Below are 14,622 nucleotides of genomic sequence, written 5' to 3' on the forward strand. Positions count from 1 at the left end.
TATAATGTCTGCTACCTTCATCTATGTGTAATGTAGCTTATCCTTATGTGATCTTAAGTTCATATTATATTGTCAAAGTTAAACTTGATACAATGTTGCTTATCGAACTGTTTGCTGAAATGACTCAATGGACTGAGAATGTACCAATTGCACATCTTGATAGTTTGCCCTCATAATTAAGTGTGTTGTTATCATCTAGGTTGATTTGTGGTAATTCGGATACAAAATATTGTTTGTAAAACAACTTGATGGGTAGAGGTGAGTATTTGGTACAATGGATAGGAGATTATGGTGATTGAAGCTTGGAATTCTTTCTTCATTAGCTGGGTCTCTCTAGGTCCCCATCTTGGTTTTCTTGAACTTATAGCTAGCAATGTAATTTTATGTATAGCCTTTTTGATGGTTTATGATCTTATGCCCATTCGAATTATCGTCTATGTCATGCCAGTATCATGTAAAGGAAGGTTGTAACTTTGTTGAATTCCATTAAGAACTCCGCTTACAACTTATATTGGTTCATACCTAGATACTATATTTTTGCCCTTGACGATATACATCTACCTTCATGCTCATGTATAATGTTCTTGCTACCTTCATCTATGTGTAATGTAGCTTATCCTTATGTGTGATCTTAAGTTCATATTATATTGTCAAAGTTAAACTTGATACAATGTTTCTTATCTAACTGTTTGCTGAAATGACTCAATGGGATGAGAATGTACCAATTGCACATTTTGATAGTTTGGGCCAATAATGAAGTGTGTTGTTATCATCTAGGTTAATTTGTGGTAATTCGGATACAAAATATTGTTTGTAAAACAATCTGATGGGTCTGCTGCATAAACTGTGGTAGTAAGAAATTTGCTAATGAAATTGTATATGTTGATACCAGTATATTCATCTGAACCATCCCATCCTTTTAAGTATATCAGTGAAACTAAAAAGGGTAGAATTGCATGCATAAGAAAGATCTGATACTTGGATGCAGTTTTGGTCTTGGAAATGCACATTTAGTAAAGAATATTCTCCTAATATGAATTATTGATGGACAATGCAAACTGGCTTGAAGTTAACACTAAGATTTATTGTTTTTGTTTTTCATATTTTCACCAATAATAAAGAATTAAAATTTTGAAATAATTTTTCCTTTTGTAGTTCATGATTGTGTGAGAAAAAGGGAGTATCTATCCTGCAAATAATTTCATATAAGAGAAAAACATACTTATAATTCAATACGCTTGTGATCCTTTTTAAAATTCTAGTTCATTTACAGACTGGTAAGAAACTATTATTGGGTGCTTTAAATGATGAGTTTAAAGCTGAGATGCTGTCTGCTTGTGATTTTTTTTTAAAATTCTAGTTCATTTACAGGCTGGTAAGAAACTATTATTGGGTGCTTTAAATGATGAGTTAAAAGCTGAGATGCTGTCTTCACTTTCAAAGCTAGCTTTCAGATCAACCACCTTGTACTTTGAACAGGTATCTTTGTGTAATTTATAATTTTATAGTTGAGAATACCATGTATATGATGAAATGTTCTCTCTGACTAAAGTGTGCCCAACTGTTTAGTTTCATTGGTTGATTTTTTTTTCTTTATATAATCATGTTGGAAGATAAACTCCTATAGCTAATGGTGTGTAACATGATTATAAATCTTGATTGGAAGCCTAAAATATTGGCATATGAGTACTACTTATCACTTAAGAACCATTAATTATATGTTTTAATATACATTGCATGCCATCCAAGCCCAAACAATATTTGTAATTTGAACATGTGTGCTAACCTTGTTGATTATATTTCTATATTCTCAAATTTATTGGACAATTATAATTCACCTGTCATATATTTTTTTCAATTACAATTGTAAATGATGAAATCACTGACAGTCACAGTACATAGTAATATGTCAAATAGGGTTCGTGCATACATCCAGTTCACAGCTATGAACTTGAGGAATGACATTTTAGTTATTATTTTCTCAACAAATATTTGTATAATCTGCAGATGGACTTTATACTGTTCTATACCATGTTTTTTTGTGTGTTTTTTGTATCTAAAAAATGCTTTGGTTATGCTAACAAATAATTAATGTTAGTGAATGCTGAATTGGTACTTCCTGCATCATCCTATATTTCACCTTGTTCCATATTTAGACCTAGTGTGTGCTAATATGCTTTGCTATTATCTAGAATAATTTTTTTTACTAGAGTTTCTTTATTCTTGCAGGTTGACTTACTCCTATCGTTTCTAAGCAACGATACTGCTTATCCTTTGAAAGCTAGAGCTTTAAAATGTTTATATTTCTCTTTTGGTAGACCTACTTGCTGCTTTAATGCCAATGAGAGTGTAATTTTGAAATTACTGCATGTTATTGTTAACCATGATCATCAAGTGCATGTTCAATGCAAAGCTTTAAAGATTCTATGCAAGGTACATTTTTTATGTATTAAATTGATCTTTATCATTTATCCATAGTAATCATATATGCTTGTTTGCAGTTGTTCAACAGTGTGTTACCAGATGTGGCATATGTGGACCTGCACGCTTTTGTTAAGAGGCTTTTGTTGATATCAGAACAAAAGTCCAGTAGGAGAAAAACAAGTCTTGTTCATCAGCTTCTTGTACATATCTTGTGCAGCCTTAAGATGGCAGAGAGAGGACACTGTTGTACAGTACCTACTAAGTGGTGTAGGAGGTGCTTTGAGCTGCAAAGAAGTCCAAGTGTTTTGACCTCTGAAATAGATGCTTCAGCAATTGAATGCCAAGTTATATCAATGATTGTAGATTATTTAACACATATGATTAACCAAACTATAACTAATCCCAGTGAGAGAGATATAAACATGGAGACTGATATGTCCTGTACTGATTTAAAACAGGAATTCAGGAGCAAGTTTAGACTTATTCTACTTCTCGCCACAGAATATCCTCTAGCACCTTTGACAAGTCTAGATAGGATAATATGTATGTTACAGACCCTCAAGAGTATACATGATAAATCTTCATTGGAAGGCATTCATGCATTAGTTTCTCAGGAAGAATTTCATATGCAAAGATGGGGGCTTCAAGTGTGTCATAAGCAAGATCTCATTTATTCAGAAATAGCAATTTGCATAATCAGATTCATGAATGCTTATATGAAAAAACTAAATGGTATTGCTTCTCTTAGTAGTGAAGTTCGTCAGAAGCTGAAGCTTTTAGTGGAGTGTATACAGCATAGCTGGTATTCTAGTAGTGCTACTTATGAAATTTTCTGCCTCTGCCAGGATCCTTTTGTTGTATGCTCCTTAGGTAGAGAAGCTGATAATCAATCACAAAATTCAGATGAATCAGGGTTTGGTAGCATTGATAGGATATATGATAACATTTGCTGGGTCAATCAGGAGTGGAAGTCAATGGAATTCATTCAGAGGATGCTGCAAAAGAGAAATTACTGGGCAGCATATAGAGCTGGAAAATATTCTTGTCTTGAAGGCTTGTGGTTTTCAGCAACTTTTGCCTTCAGGAAATTGGTGGATCATGTGGATTCAACAAACCTTTTTTGCTGGTTGAAGTGTTTGATGCTGTTGGCTGGTAGTGAGAGTGAAATTAAACTGCTGCTTTTTCCTAAAGCCGGCAGAGAATTGGTCAATGGGTTGCAGACAGTTAAGAATTGTGACAAAACCTTCACCACTGTCATGGGAGGAGATAATGATATAATTGTAAATTTGAGTGGATGGGATGGGAAATTCACAAAAGTTTGTGGTAGAATATGCTCTGCAGAAGAAACATTAGCATCAGCTGTTGTTTCAGATGGTGTCTACTATTTCCAGAGGTGGTTCCTCCATCTTAGAGCTAAGTGGTTAAATATCCTGGCTGATACACTTGGATTGCTCAATTCTAGTGTACCATCTTGTATAAACCTTTGTAATGAGGAAGAAAATGAAATGCTTCACAGTACAGAATTTGCACAAACTTTGAGTGCTTTAATGTCTGACTTTGCCTACGAGTCATTCAGGTTGAACAATTTAGCCAAAGACTATGATCTTCTTGCTTCATCTTTCTTAGATATTGACATCCAAAGTTTTAAGGCAATCTCAGCAATGGCACTTCACTGCTCTTTGTTGTCCTTTTGTATTGCATTTACCATGCACTTCCCATGTTCACCCGCTTACAGAAATGTCCCGAAGTTTTCATCCACTTTGATCTTGCGAGACCTTATTGAACGTTTTGGGACCACAGATGACAAAATTTCTAGGCAACTCATGTCCATGGCTGCCTTATGCGATGAAAATGGCCAGTCATGTCCAGGAATATGTACTGCTACTCCAGATTATGTAGAGCGAGATAATTTGCACATATTTAACTTCTGTATATCAAATACTCTTAGCATCCAAGAAGAAGTGAAGGGAGTGAAAAGTGAGGATATACCTTTATTGACATTGCGTGGGCTGCGGCTTCTTTGTGATATTTTCAGAAGATGGATGGAAATACCTTTCCATATTCCCAAATATTTTTTCACACTCAGGTTGGTATCTCTAATGTTATACTTATGGACAAATGTAATTTATTTCAGTCTTGTGGTATTAAAGAAATCAATGGCGCCCTTTTTGAAGTAAAATTGCATTTCAAGATATATCCTATATTGTTAGAGTTACTAGGTTCATCAGTTATTTGAGTTATAGGGTGTTATGTTGAATCTTATATAAATAAAATATGATTGGATAGTTCTCTTTTAATAAAAAAATACATATTTTCATCTCTCATCTTATTAGAGCAAGTGTTCACCTAGGATTGTTGTTCTCTTCTCCATTACCCTTAGAAGAAGACTGCCAGTTAATTTGATGATGTGCACTACCAAGCCACTCTTTTTTTCTCAATCACCTCTCCACCTTTCCCCTATTCCACATTCTTAAGATCTCCTCTACTTCATTGGATCTAACTTGCTCATCTACAACAAGCATCATTCCTCTCCTCTGCTCGTATTCTCTAATTATGGTACTCTGCCCCACTACTGGCTAGCACAAATCAGTAGGCATCATGTCAAAATAAAGCTCCTCTTTTCCCTCATCTCCCTTGCATCATGCCTTGTTGGATCCAAAAATCAACTCTTGCTATGTTAACGGTTGTATATCTGATGGTTGACATGTTCCTACCTTATTTCTTGATGGTTCCTGTTGTTTGGCTTTGGCCTAGTGGACCAAGCCCATTAACAAAAGACGGTATATTCGAGTGGATAGGAACAAAGCCAAGCAATCTTATGGACCCAATCCTATATATAGAGAGAGAGTTAAAGAAAAGGAAGTGGAATAAAAATGGCAAAACAGGAGAAATACGTGAGAGAGAGAGAGAGAGAGAGAGAGAGAGAGAGAGAGAGATGAAAAGAAAAGGGAATGAGACAATTAAAAGAAGAGAGAGAAAAGAGTAGAGTTAAAAAAGAGACAAAACATAATAGTAGTAAGAAGAGAGGTGGCTAACATTAAGCATTTACTTTTTCAATCTTCAAGTGTTTCTCTATCCTCAAGAGCTGTTAGTTTCTGTCTCGCTTCACACCATCACTTTTTCCTTTTTGTGTACATTTAAGATAAGATTGATTTTTATCTGTCCTGTTCAATATAACTCCTCTTTCAGGGACGGTGTCAGGTTTTACACTGTTTATCTTAACATCTGTTTCAAACTAAAATGATTGAAAACTTAGTTTCTTGCTCTTCGTTCAGAATAGATGCTTAGAGCCTTTATCTCACTTTCGCCTAAAAGACTTCTAACTTTGTTAGTCATGACTTTGAAAAGATAGATGAGTGTTTGTTTCTCTACATGTGCTCTTTGATATCCTTATCTCTTGTGGTAAATAGTCCTTTACTTAGTCTCTTTTTGATATTCACTTTCTACCTTAGGGTAGATGTTGGCACCACAATTTATTAATTATACTCTCACAAGCTGCCATTTTAATCTTGCAAAATTCAAAAATCCTATGGTCTCTTTAGTTTGAAGAGAATTAAGAAAAAGATGATGTCAAATCCTTTAAAGTTTGTCACCAACTTTATCTTTTGAGGTCTCTCTTGAAGAGGCTTGTCATTTCTTTATAGATCAATCAAGAGCATTGCGCCATTGTACTTCTCAACTGCTGCTCTAATATTGTCCTTTGGTTTTCATCATTCTGAATTGTATTAATCTATGCTAATTTTCTTTTCTAGCTCTTTTTCAAGTTTATATAACAAACTAGGTATAGATTAATATCTATGCTACAGTGGTTGTGGGATTGTTAAAGCTCTTAGGAGCATTAGTTGTGTTATTAGTTTAGTGTATATGAGTTATAAAATACACTACAATATTTCATTCCTTGCAGTTTATTTGTCTATAATTCAGTGAAATACACTCCCCAAGCTCAACTAACAACTGTAACTGAAACATAGTATTCCATAATTTCCATTCCCCATGCTTTTGCATGCATGCATTCCCTTTTAACTTGACTTATGTTTACTAATTTTGCATTTGGGTTCAGTTTAGGAGAGTTCTGATTTGACTAAAAAAAAGTTGGTTTCAATTGGTTTAATGTGAACTTGGCTGTTATCACTTGAAAATGGAGATGGGTTTTCACTAGTGCATTTGTATTTACATAATAAATCCAGAGTTGCTTCTGTCTCTTTGCTGGGATAGTAGTAGGCATCTCTCTCCACTCCATGGCGGCTTGAGTTGTATTCCCTTTTTTTAGGTTTCTTATTTTCTCTAGTTTTCTGATTGATAAGACCTCATCGCCTGTGGTCTAAGATGACTTTTTGGACATTATGGCCCATGTACAGAAAAGGAAAAAAAACAAATGCTAAGAGAAGCTGCTTCTGCAGGTCTTGTATTGGTGCTGAGCTCTTCATCCTAAATGCTGACCCCGGGAACAGAAGTGAACTATCTGTCCTACAAGGTGGCTGTATGTCCCTAAGTCTGTGCATCCAACTGAAGAATGCATCAACAGCCCTATCCCCAAAAGTTATGGAAATTTACTCTATTCTTGCTGCAAGACCATCAAAGCAATCATCCCCTGAAAAAGGGAAAGAAGATTGCTTTAATGTTTGCAAAATTGATGAAATGCTCGAGTTGAATAGTACTCTAATGATGTATGTAAAGGATACCACTCGGAAGGACAACAAAAGTAACTTTATGGATAGTTCTGGATATGACTGGGTTATTGCATTTTCATCTTTTCGACCAAATATAAGAGGCCAGGGATTTTCATCTTGTTTGCTGGATGTTTCTGCATTCCCTGAGGGCATTTATCAAATCCAGTGGCATAGTTGTTGCATTGATGAAAGTGGAACCTATTGGAGTCTATTGCCTCTGACTCCTGGTGCATTCTTTACAGTAAAAACGTCATGAGTATCAGAATATTTTTTTAAAGGTACATATCTTGGTTCTATCACTGCTAAATAATGGCTAATGAGAAGTTGTATCTCTAGTTTTCTAAAGTTATTTCTTTACTCTAATATAGATTTTAATTTATCTGGCTGAATTTTACATGTAACAAATCTAGCTCACTGAAGACTTGCTGTCAACTTCCATTAATTATCTTAAGGTAAGAGCCCCATGTAGTCTGGGTCCACACGTGAGATCATGAGTTTGGTTCATTCAAATTTTGTCAAGTTTCAATAGAAACTATATATAGTTTGAATTAGCATGCCTCACTGTATGATTTAACATGCCAACTCATCAGAAAAGAAGTGTCATGCAATGCTGCTAGGATTATCATTGACCTAGTTGACCTAGAGTGAATGATGAGTTAGATTTGTTAACATGCAAAGTTCATGCCAGATCCATAAAATCTCTAAAGTAAATATAAATAGAGTATCGTGCTTTGCTAAATGGTTTGATTCTTCCAAATATAATTATTGCTTATAGTTTGCAGTATCCTGAAAGGAGTGTTAGTGAATTTCTGTTGCAGAAAGAATTTTAATAAACAAGTTCAGATTTGGAACTTACATAGTCAATCCCTGTTCATGTTTACCAAATGCTGATGTTATACAGAAAAAATTATATTTAAGATATGAACTTATACACAAGTTAGTTGATCTCAAATATTTACCCACCACCATGAATTGTGTCAGGTGTTTCGCCCTCGGGGCATAGTTGAGTTGGTTATAACGGAGCAGAGTTGCTGAAGTGGACAAGGGTCGAATCTCGGTGAAGCCGAGGCAATGCTCTCCTCTGTCGTGGTCAACTGCAGTTTCTCGATTTACCTCCTCATAGATGGTTGTGGGGCCAACCGTGTGGGGCCGCTGGGGTGGCAAATTCTACCTTTTGTTGAAGTGTGCCATGTGTTTCAATTTAATTACTGGATGAACTAAGTTGATGCCACCATTTGACTGATTTTCTGGAACTGAAGCTGAATAGGTGCCTATTTACAACACGTTTGAGATAGTTTGTTTTCCTTTTTATAAACTTATTTCAGCAGTGTAATACTTGAATAACCTGAAATTTCTTTTTGCAGCTTGGTGACCACATATGGTTTACTATGACATCAAAACACTGCACTAAACTGCAGGATTATTAAGGTGTTTTTTTTTTCTCAAGAAGGCATCAATTTTCATCAACCAATTGGTAGGTTTGAAATGCTCACTCTATTTCTTCAGTAAAGAAGTTAAATTTTCCTTATTTTTAACCTTGGAAGAACCATGGGTCCTATCCTTCTTTATTGATATACATATCCAAGTGAAGTATATTTGAAAATGGTGTGTTGATTGGAGAAAAGATAGGACTTTATTATAATGGCATGAATGCTTTAAAGCAACAATAGCCTACCTAAGCTATGCTTTTAATTCAATAGCTTAGTCAATACGCAGCTGTTACCTCACCTTATTACATTAAAATGTCTATGCACGCACCTATGCTAGCAAAGAGACTGGACCGGTCTCTATATGTTAAAGAAAAACTTTAACATCTTTTAGTTTTGATCTAATTTGATGTCAGGGTTAAATGTTCCATTTAATTTAGAAGTTGGCTACGTTGGTTGCAGAAAACAGTTGATCCACTATTTTAAGAGTTGATGGATGATTTGTTTCAACTAGTATTTCCCAAGTTAAATTTGGTAGCTGAACTCTTGCTCGATGCTGAACTACAGTTCGAACGTAAGCAAATATAGCATGAGATCTTCTAAAACTAATTCAAAAGGAAAAACAAATAACGCACAAAGTTAGCCAGAATGTGCTGTTTTACATATATTATGTATCCTGTAAGTTACAAGAAAATGTCTATATTTCTGTATAGGTCAGTTTAAAAGGTGTATTAAGTTCTGTAAAATTTGAACTTTGTGGTGGTCAGCGGCCTTGTGTGTGAGAAATCGTGTGCTAACTATCGTAACTCGGCCAACATCTTTAGTAAGTCAAATGTGGATTGTCAAATAGCGTGCGCTCCAATGCTGATATGGATGCCAATCACCTTGCTGAAACTCAGGTTGCCTTCAAAGTGGATAACTTACTACGAGATTAATCTTTTATCTTTCGCAAAAGTGGAAAAATAATTAAAAACCAATACATTATAAACGCTGCAATGGACATTAAAGATGACAATTGCTTAATATCACACAACAGTGCTAGGTGTAGTCTTGGTTTTATTGTTTAAAACACAGTGCATGACATAATAATATTAGAAAATTGAGCCTGATAATGAAAAAGGCAGTCGATCCTCTTGATGCACGTTGTTAAAGGAAAGAGATCACCTATAAACTTTAGAGAGAAACTTTTGTTACTTGTCGACTAGAAATTGTTCATATTTGCGAAGTAGAATAGAAATCATCAAATACAAGGAAATAACAAAGTAGGAAGTGTAGAATATCTGAAACCACCCACCCACCCTTACCCTTCCTTTTCAAATTGGAGATGCTAGGAGTATCTTCAATTTGCATTGAGCATGAATGAGTTTTTCGGAATTATCAAGTTGGCAACCACTTGGCCTAGGATGATTTGCACAAATTTCAGGATGACAAAATATATAAGACATCTTCATGGTTTCCAGATTACTGCCTAATGTCATATGAGAATGATCCATGTGGCTCAAGGATGATTTGTATTTTATAGGATGACGAGATACTTTTCAAATGAATCTTCAGATGTTGTATGTTGTCTGCGATCAATCTAAAGGCAAGGGTGAGGTCGCAAGGTGTTCAGTTGGGAAAAGCCTCTGACTAGAGAGTGTTACTAATGGGTTGTATGAGGAGATGTCACAACCATTCTACCAAACATAAGGGGAATTGACTTTCTCGTCGATGTTTCAAACACGAAAATACTAGTGGTATGAGGGGATTGTAGTGAGAACAAAGTGAGCTTATGATGATTGTGGAACAAAGAGGCTTTAATAATACGTAAGAGTTTGGGAGAAATAATTCTTCATTTAATATGTTTCCCTAATCATATATGGTATAAAAGGAAATACAATATATGTTGATATGCTTAATGGAAGTATACCAATGTGAATCAAAAGGTTAATAATCTCTTAAAGATATAATTTTATTTAGATCCATCCATATCCAACTAATTCTCGATTGACCTCTGGAATGTTTCTCTAATTCTTGATTTGCATATTAACATATTTGTATTTCCATGTGTTGTAATTCCTATATAATAGGGTAGCATTTATGATTAGAGAAACATATTGAATGAAGGATTTATCCTAAACTCTTAGAAGGTATCAAATCCTCTAATGTCCTTCATTGTCTATCTCCCTTTGTTTTCACTATAATTGCCTCAAACCATCATCACTTTGTGTTCAAAACATCAACGAGCATGCCACCGTTTCTTGTGTTCCTTTCGACAACTCTCTCCTCCATTTCCTTCATTATGTCATTGATTTAACAATCCATTGTTCTTCCTCAATTTAGGCGCCATTTAACATTGATCCTCACAATCATTGACACCCCTCGATTGTGTATCCTAACCTTTGGTTGAGGCATTGCCCACTGTTCATGTTCCAACCGTTGCACAACTTTTGACCTCATCCTAACCTCTAAATCGATTGCAAGTAACATCTGAAAATTCTTTTGAAAGTTACATTGACATCCCATAGGACAGGCCAATTATCCTTGGACCATGTGAGTTGTCCAATCTAGCATTAGGCCGTAGTTCAAGATCCATGAATATTTCTCACATGTTTTGGCATTTTGAAGGTTTTGTAGATCATCCTAGGCCAAGTGTTCAATGCAAATTTTTTCAAACCACACAGACAAAGTTACGAAATGCTCAGCTCCTAATTTTCTAAATGCCAAATGGGCATGCCTCCATTAAATAAAAACCTTCAAAATGTCCCACTTTCTCTTATTTCATCTTGTTATCTCAACCCACAACTAGTATTATCTATTCAACCAACTGAGATAATCCACTAATCAATTGGAATTAGCTAGCACAGACGTGTGTAAGGTAAAATGGTTATTTTCACCTTGATGGACCTACACAAGTCCAATTCAAATAGGAGGGCATGTATGGGTTCTTGGAAGTCCAAGTTGTGTCCTTAGTTACTCTCATTATGGATCAAATTTATTAGTCTCCCGCTTATCTTGTAGATTGAGGTTATGTTTCAAAGGTGCCCCATTAAATGTAATCTTGGTATTGCATATGAAAATGTCTATACACAAGTGGTTGTGGATCTTGAAGGTTATAATTAGATGCATTTGAAAATATAGAGTAAGCAAATATTTTATATTTTTATATTCTAAATCTGTTATTTTTGATAACTAATACTTCTAATAAAGGATTAGAACTGGAACCTGAGTCAATTTGAGTCTCCATTAAACGATTCAAAAATGAGTATATATAAAATGACTCAAATTTCACATAAATTTTTGAAATGCAACAACAATAACAAAAATCAAGTCTTTATCCCACTAAGTGGGGTCGGCCATATGAATCATTTTATATCATTGAGTTTGATCCCCTACTATATATCTATGTTTAAATAAATTTATTATGTCTTATTATTGCTAACCAAGTCTTTTTTGGTTTCTCTCTTCCTCGAATAATTTTAGAAATGCAACTTAATAAAAAATTTAACCAACAAACAAGAACTTAGACAAGCAAGATTTGACTTGAGTTGCATGAAGTCAATATAAAATTGTATTAATGTATACATCATGGTTGGTGGATGTCGGGATATCAATGAGTAAACTAACGAAATTTGCGTTACATATGCTCCCTATCTTAAGATTTATATATGTGCGTATGTATCTCATATAGGAATAGTAAAAGTAGATAATCAAATAACACCACACGATCTGTGCAATTTGATTTCACCTAAATATGCTTAAGAGAGACAAAATCAAAATCCAATATGTAAATGGATTATACAAATTGATCTATTTATAAAGCAAAGTTAATTTTAATAGAATATTTAATCTATCTTAGCTTATGTAAATGTAGTATGTTGTAGTATGTTATATCGATAAGAATAACCAGATGGCATAAGTTGCTGCCTCTATTCTCATCCCCATCATAATATCTATTGCTTTACTTATATCTATCTCATAATGCTAAGGTGATTATCCATGCACATTTAAATTGGTCGAGTATCACCGAAACCCTTTTCCATGCCTTGTATCTTCTATGTCACCTAGACTCACCTTGTTTATTAGTGTCCAAGTCCGTTTAAACGGGTTGGAAGCTACAAGTTCTCAAAAACACTCCTGTCGCCATTCCAAGTGGTCAAAGGTGCAATTTACTGGCTTTACACCATACAAACTAACTCTTAGCCAGCTTGGTAGAATAGTCATTTTTAGAGCTTTTGGTCTTGTAAGGCTTTTCGGCACTTACGTTCAAGCATGGATCATAGCATCTGGCTACGGCGATGCTCTCTCATCTTCAATTGAGAGTCTAGATGAACGGAAAGCATTTGGTTGGAGTTTCTTTAGCTGTGGAAGCATCGGATCCTGCCTTTCTTCAATAACTACACATTGTTCCACTGTTCTCTCTGCTTGCGGCAACCCCCATGTGATAGATTATTATCTGTTTCAGACTCATGTCTGTGATTTATTCAAAGCTTTTGAATCATTTCACAATGTTCCAACTTTCTGGTGGAGATTGGAGAAATTAGGAGGCGTGTGGACCAGTAAAACTTCAACAAGATCTTGCAAGGGAGATTATATCGGTTGGAAGGACTAGTCGTTGGATGATGACTACTCACAATCAATGGCACACCTAAACCAGCCCGATCAACCTCACATGGATAACTTGCACAAGGTTGGAAATTGCAGCATCTCGTGAGAGGACAACAGTCATCCTCCACTCCATATCTGAAATCCTCTTTCTATGACAAACATGCATGATCAAGCACTGCAATAATCTCTTTAGTTTGTTCAGATTTGCGAGCCAGTCAAAAGGCTCATCCATCTCCCCCACACACTGCTCCATGGTGCTCATCATCAATGCAGCAATGCAGAGGGGGACCTCCCTAGTCTGTGCATAGTGTTTGAATAATCAATCTTTCTTTCCTTCTTTCTTTCTCCACACCAACTATTTATGCAATGTGTCTTGTCTTTTTGCAGTGTTGCATGGCTGTGCGTCCAAATCAACCAGATGAGATGACCACACCTTTGCATCCCCAAAAGAAAAGCTCATTCAAGTCACAAGTTTTTGCAGGAACAGTTCGTGCCACTCTGTGGAGACTTGCTGATGCCTTTTGGTGCAACAGATCCCCTTCCAAAAGCTAGGAAACTGAGTGGGCACAATGATATAGGCTCCATTCTGACCGAGGTTGGTTGTTTGGCACCAAGTGGCAGAAGAAAAGAGAGAAAAATTGCTGCACATCCATCAAAAGTCTTTCCTTTTCTTAGGTAAAAGTCCTGTCACTGTCCCCATTTGTCTAGGTTTCCTCTGTGTGGCCCAAGAATCTGATCCCTTTCAGTAAATCTAGATTTGGATAAGTTACAAATGCTACTCCATTCATCAGCACAATTAATTAATTAATGATCCTTGATCATGCTTTGTTGCAGCAGTGCTTGCCCATATTAAAAGCTGATTCAACTCCTCTCGAGGTGAGCATTTTGGAAGGAGCTGAGAAACAAGATTTGGGACAGCAACACCCTTGGTCCTTGTGACTCCATGTCATCTCATCTCAATGTCCTTGCAGAATAATTCTGATGAAGGCTCGGCATGTCAGGATCAAAAGGGGCCCACCACAAGTGGGGCCCAGCTCTTGCCCCCACCACCCAGCACCTATGCTGCAGGACCACAGAGGTGGCAGGGAGGATGGATACAAGGAGGAGATGATGAAGGGGGTGGTTGAATTCATGACAATGAGATGAGTATGGGATGATGCCAATAATTATAACGCCACAGGGGGATCATGCCTTAGAACATAGGGAGGGGAAGGGTAGAGAGGAGGTTGGAGGATGCCTTTCGGAATAAATATGACAAGGAGAAGCATGTTATTCGCGGCGGTACATGCCCGAAACTAACTCCCGGTGTTTCTTCGATGATCCTTCAAGTTGTTTGTTTCAAGTCTCCTCTAGAGATTCTACGAATGAATGAATGATCGATCGATCTAGACATTTCATTTTATCAAGTGAAGGGGTAACAATTCGCGTTGAATCTTGTTATCGAGTCTAATGAACCATGTTGAATCTTGTTATTGTTCTATAAGTGAGACATTCCAATAGCCAGCGAGTGACTC

General features: G+C 36.0%; 1 protein-coding gene across 1 annotated transcript in view; it reads left to right on the plus strand.

Moving 5' to 3' along the window:
- LOC141815683 (uncharacterized) overlaps window positions 1-8,439 on the plus strand; it is a gene marked incomplete in the record, with an annotated part of 13,544 nt that extends 5,105 nt beyond the window's left edge. Inside the window, 4 exon segments of the mRNA XM_074703635.1 lie at window positions 2,230-2,433; window positions 2,502-4,510; window positions 6,783-7,372; window positions 8,076-8,439. Of these exon segments, the coding sequence (XP_074559736.1) occupies window positions 2,230-2,433; window positions 2,502-4,510; window positions 6,783-7,350 (2,781 nt within the window).
- Between the last annotated feature and the right edge of the window lie 6,183 nt (window positions 8,440-14,622).

Source organism: Curcuma longa, chromosome 21 (assembly GCF_044706935.1).
Source record: "Curcuma longa cultivar G26 ecotype Majalengka, Jawa Barat chromosome 21, ITB_CL_G26_1.1, whole genome shotgun sequence".
In the NCBI taxonomy this organism is placed as follows: Eukaryota; Viridiplantae; Streptophyta; class Magnoliopsida; order Zingiberales; family Zingiberaceae; genus Curcuma; species Curcuma longa.